This window comes from Procambarus clarkii, chromosome 92 (genome assembly GCF_040958095.1).
Source record: "Procambarus clarkii isolate CNS0578487 chromosome 92, FALCON_Pclarkii_2.0, whole genome shotgun sequence".
Classification (NCBI taxonomy): Eukaryota; Metazoa; Arthropoda; class Malacostraca; order Decapoda; family Cambaridae; genus Procambarus; species Procambarus clarkii.
This window is the reverse complement of record NC_091241.1, coordinates 5257442-5263441: the sequence shown is the minus strand read 5'-3', so window position 1 is coordinate 5263441 and position 6000 is coordinate 5257442. Positions and strand designations below refer to the sequence as shown.

At 44.0% G+C, this 6000-nt stretch overlaps 1 protein-coding gene across 2 annotated transcripts in view; it reads right to left on the bottom strand.

Moving 5' to 3' along the window:
- LOC123775122 (uncharacterized) overlaps positions 1 to 6000 on the bottom strand; it is a 110689-nt gene that overhangs the window by 30687 nt on the left and 74002 nt on the right. For both annotated transcript variants that reach the window (XM_045770014.2, XM_045770015.2), the window contains exons 3-4: positions 4625 to 4777; positions 1 to 210 (exon numbers count right to left, since the gene is read on the bottom strand). The exon at positions 1 to 210 is cut by the window's left edge and continues 24 nt beyond it. In XM_045770014.2, coding sequence (XP_045625970.2) covers positions 1 to 210; positions 4625 to 4777 — 363 coding nt within the window. The remainder of the gene's footprint in view (positions 211 to 4624; positions 4778 to 6000) is intronic.

Below are 6000 nucleotides of genomic sequence, written 5' to 3'. Positions count from 1 at the left end.
TCGGCCCCATCCTAATGACTGCCATGGGGTAGGCGTCGAGGAGCGGGTCCCCGGTGAAGAGGGTGGTGTTGTAGGTCCCGTGGGGCAGAGGAAGGTTCCCCAGCAGGAGAGCCGTCCCCACCTGCCTGTCGGGAAGTCTGGCGTAGGTAACCGTCACACACTGCTGTCTGCCTGATGTGGTCACCCCGTTCAGCGCCACCACTGACTTTCCTGAAGGAGAAATGTGGGGCATTTTGGTTCACTGAGTTTCCTAAGGGTGGAATGTGTGTCATATAGGTTTACTAAAACTACTGAATGCATTAATTGTAAGTGACACTTTATCATATTTGTATCATCCTTGTAGCTGTAACATGCTCGTGTCTGAAGCTAGACACTAATACAATAAAATTATTAATGATGGTAACAGAGTCTATTTCATGTGGACTCCATCTCATGTTGGCCTCCGAATGTATGATAGAACTGATGAGTTAGCCAAAGAATCTGCCTTTAAAGGAGCCGTTGAGTGTAACCTTGGATTGTCAATGAGGAATCTGAGAGCAGCAGTACACCAAAAACTTCATCAAGATCTAAGAGATCTGAGTCAAAGTGAAATTGACACCAGTAATTCCATCTATCATCATACTATCATGCAAGAGGAGCCACACATCTATGGTTCATCCAATAAAATCAGCAGATTCTAGATGTTACTACTGCTCGGCTTAGACTCGGTTACAAGTATCTTTGAGAATGTTCATTATCTGCTGATGTAGACCTGACCAAATATAAACTGTATTAACAAAATTATTCGCACACCCTCCGTCACTATGTGATGAAGTGCGAAAAATTAAAGAATTGTCTCTGAATTCACGTATGAAATGTTCCACAGATGTGAAATTTCATTCAAAATGATCTGCTACCAGAAATGTTCCCCAAATATCCCCAGTTTGCTAACTGTAGGTAGTAACTAAGTAACTGTAACCTATCCACCGCTGCCCACTGGATGGGGGGCGGTGTGCAGGACAAACATATCAATTGTGACACTAACTCTCCACATATGTCAGTTGCTTAATTTAGGAACTGTACTTGTGGTCGATCTCGAACCCATTGATGATGTGACGATGTGCACTGAATTTTGTAACTAGCTCATCAAGATTGTAACTTGCTTAGCTAAATGAATTGTGGGGTTCAGTCCCTGAGCCCATTATGTGCCTCTGTAACCCTTTCCACTACCGCCCACAGGATGGGTATGGGGTGCATAATAATTGAAGAGAACTAACTACCACTGAATGCGGAACGTGTCTTATAGATTTACAGACTACTTAGAAGGTGGCATCTGTGTCAAATGGGTTTTTCAACTCTCCTGAAGGGAGAATCTACACTGAAACGTTATGCGTGTTAGTGGCTTTGCAACAATGGAAGAACATCAATGCTATGTACTCTCATAAACCCAATGTACCTTTTTGTTTATAATATATATATATATATATATATATATATATATATATATATATATATATATATATATATATATATATATATATATATATATATATATATATAAACAAAATAAATAAGAGATAATGTGTGCGGTAGGGGGGGGGGGTTGACTCTCCTGAAGGGGGGACTGTGCCGTATGGGTTTACTGTCGCTGGAGGACAAGATAAATATAAATATAAGTTTGGGACGAAGCAGAGGTGGAGCAGGAGAGCTGAAGATCCTGAACTCACGGGCCTTCACCCTACAACCATTTACGAAACCTGTACTATTAATTAATCATTAATTAATCATAGCGACTTTGAATACATATTTTAAATAGTTTAGAAGCTTCGAAACTTCACAACCCAAGGTTATTATTGTTGTAAACAACCTCGTACTTCCGAGCTCATGAACTGTTTAATATATGTAAACAGCCACCATAATTGAGGAAAGATATCCGGGAGCGAACGTAGTGATTGGTGAATCGTGAGAGTGGAAAAACAGGAAAAGTAGAGACTATAAAGTCAGCTGTGGGAGGGAGAGCTTCAGCCTCCAAACACCGAGCTGTGGGAGGTTTAATTTAGTTCATTTATTATGCACCCCATACCCATCTTGTGGGCGGTAGTGGAAAGGGTTACAGAGGCACATAATGGGCTCAGGGACTGAACCCCACAATTCATTTAGCTAAGCAAGTAACAGTCTTGATGAGCTAGTTACAAAATTCAATACACATCGTCACATCATCAATGGGCTCGAGACCAACCACAAGTCCAGTTTCTAAATTAAGCAACTGACATGGGGAGAGCTAGTGTCACAATTGATATGTTTATCAATCACACGTCTGCTCCCCCATCCAGTGGGCAGCGATGCACAGGGTACAATCACTCAGTTACTACCTAATAAGCAAACTTGGGGATATTTGGCTAAGATTTCTGGCAGCAGATAATTTTGAATGAAATATTTACACGTCTCTAGAACATTTGTTATAGAATTCTCTCTGAATTCACGTATCTTTTTCGCACTCCATCACATAGTGACGGAGGGTGTGCGAATAATTTTGTTGACACAGTTTACATTTGGTCAGGTCCACATCGGCAGATAATGAGAATTCCCAGAGATACTTGTAACCGAGTCTAAGCCGAGCAGTAGTAACATCTAGAAGTCTGCTGATTTTATTGGATAAACCATAGATGTGTGGCGCCTCTTGCATGATAGTATGATGATAGATGAAATTACTGTTGTCAATTTCACTTTGCCTCGCTTCTGCCTCTCAGAATTGCTAGACTATTATGATATGGACTTAGATGCCGTAGAAGACAAGCAAAACCCTAATGTAATATATACAGATTTTGCAAAAGCTTTCTACAAATGTGAGCATAGTGTTAGTCCGAATAATAATAATAATATTTTATTTACAAGAAGGTACAAGAAGTTGGTATGATTAGAGTAATATTTACATTCTTGCAAACCCACTAACAAGCATGGCACAAAATGAGCACAAAGGGAATTACTGGCAAAGTAAGAAGCTGGATCTTTAATATCATAACAAATAGAATCCAAAGAGTAATAGTCAACAAAGTAAAATGGAAATCATTCATCGTGAAAAGCACAGACCCGCAGGGTACTGTGCTTGTTCCACTACTTCATTCTGGTGACGGATACAGACAAGGACACCGACTATAGTACAGTATCATCCTTTGAAGATGTCACCAGGATTTGTACCAGTGCAGGTGAGAGAGAGGCAATACTTTACACGTGGAAAATATTAGACTCATTTTCTAAAATGTTAGAAAATATCCTGATCTTAAATCTGCACACGGAAATATCTCTTTGTGAGACCAAGAGACATGGCAGGATGTGCAAAGTTGTCGCGTTGAGAAGAGCGGTGACACCTTCAGAACGGTGTGAGAAGAACGGTGACACCTTCAGAACGGTGTGAGAAGAACGGTGACACCTTCAGAACGGTGTGAGAAGAACGGTGACACCTTCAGAACGGTGTGAGAAGAGCGGTGACACCTTCAGAACGGTGTGAGAAGAACGGTGACACCTTCAGAACGATGTGAGAAGAACGGTGACACCTTCAGAACGGTGTGAGAAGAGCGCTGAACACCTTCAGAACGGTGTGAGAAGAACGGTGACACCTTCAGAACGGTGTGAGAAGAACGGTGACACCTTCAGAACGGTGTGAGAAGAGCGGTGACACCTTCAGAACGGTGTGAGAAGAACGGTGACACCTTCAGAACGATGTGAGAAGAACGGTGACACCTTCAGAACGGTGTGAGAAGAGCGCTGAACACCTTCAGAACGGTGTGAGAAGAACGGTGACACCTTCAGAACGGTGTGAGAAGAACGGTGACACCTTCAGAACGGTGTGAGAAGAGCGCTGAACACCTTCAGAACGGTGTGAGAAGAACGGTGACACCTTCAGAACGGTGTGAGAAGAGCGCTGAACACCTTCAGAACGGTGTGAGAAGAACGGTGACACCTTCAGAACGGTGTGAGAAGAACGGTGACACCTTCAGAACGGTGTGAGAAGAACGGTGACACCTTCAGAACGGTGTGAGAAGAACGGTGACACCTTCAGAACGGTGACACCTTCAGAACGGTGTGAGAAGAACGGTGACACCTTCAGAACGGTGTGAGAAGAACGGTGACACCTTCAGAACGGTGTGAGAAGAACGGTGACACCTTCAGAACGGTGTGAGAAGAACGGTGACACCTTCAGAACGGTGACACCTTCAGAACGGTGTGAGAAGAACGGTGACACCTTCAGAACGGTGTGAGAAGAACGGTGACACCTTCAGAACGGTGTGAGAAGAACGCTGAACACCTTCAGAACGCTGAACGCCTTCAGAACAATTCATGTAGCTCTACTCCGTGCTCTCTCTCCACAATATGCAGCACCGGCGAGGAACCCACACACTGTGCAGCACTGGGTCACAGAGCGCACAGAACTTGAACAAGGTTAAGGGAGCCCACAACCTATCTTGTGCCCACCTTGTGATGGTTCATTCACAAAGACCACCCTCGCTCCAACGGCCGACCTTCCTCCAAAGACTATACCTCCCTTCAGAGACCAACTATACTCTGCCCAAAGAAACAATGAGTGCTTCCCTAACATTCACACTAGGACCTAACACACAGGTACTTGGGAGGAGGAAAGTCTTACCTTGGTGGTGGAAGCTGAATTGAAGATCCAGGAGAGAGTTGGTGGTGTCGAGAGGTCGCTGTACTACACTGCTGCTCACCAGTGACTTATTCAGACGCCATGACCCGCTGGCTCCCTCCTCTTCCTCCTGCAGCTGTAGCAGGCCCGCGCAACCTGGAATATATATACCCTAATGTTAGGATACCCTACCGTAGGGAGCTGGTGTCAGGCCTTTCCACCCACATGCTCTACAAGTGTATGTGTCTGTGTACATATATACATACACGCACGCACACATACACACTGTAAGACATTTGTTCATACACACTGTATATGTACTGTATACTTGGGAGGTACCCGGCGTTTCTCGGGTCGGTCTGTCGCTCAGCTGTCCATTTATCTATCAATTTATTTATCCATATATCTATCCATACATCTATCCATTCATCTATCCATGTATCAATCCATGTGTCCATCAATCTATCAAACCACTTACCATCTATTGTATACACACCCATCTATCCATCCATCTATTTGTGCAATCTATCTACGGTCTCTATGTGTCTGTCTCTTTGTGTCTCTGCTGGGTCTGTCTCTGTCTCCGTCTGTTTGTGTACCTGTGTGTGTTATAAGACAGCGTGCAGCGTGCGGTGCGGTGAATGGTAAGAGAAGGTGGCAGTGTGCGGGCAACAACAGTTACCTGAGCACTGAGACAGGTCCAGGCTTGAGCAAGGGGGACCTTTGAAGCATTTAGTTCATGCCACTACCACCAAATTATGAACAGCAGGAAATTTGTTAATTTCCCAGAGATCAGTTAACAATGGTGTATATTAATATACGGACAAAATTGGTTTGAAACCCTTTGTTTTCAACACATTCAGCCGTGTAGCCGGCGGGTAGTGGCAAAAAATCGTCGTGGGGGTCTGACTGTGACCTTGATAAGCTGTGCACTTTGGAATTCTGGCCACCCGGACCACCCTATGTTCATCCCAGATCCCAGACCATTCCCTCTGCCAATTTGGGTGAGGCTAGCCCTTAGCATCTGGCCTCAAAACTTAAAAAAAAAAAAGACATTCTCTCTCATAGTTCAGACTATGGGGTTCAACCCGTCTTCCTAGTAGAGCGTCGCATTTTTGACGTATACTCTACCTTAGGCCAACAATTGACGTATTAGAAAATGGTAGCGGCTTGCGAAGTTGACATACTGTCCCGTTTTCTGTTTTGGGTCCTCTGGTAGGGTAGGATAAGGGCACTTTAGTACGACTGTTTCTTGACGTTGGGGAACCTTAGGAGGACGGGGTAAGATAAGATAATTACCCGGCAATCCCCAGGTCTCTCTCTGTCCCATTTGTCTATCTGTCAATACACCTATTTATCCAAATACCCATCTATTTCTC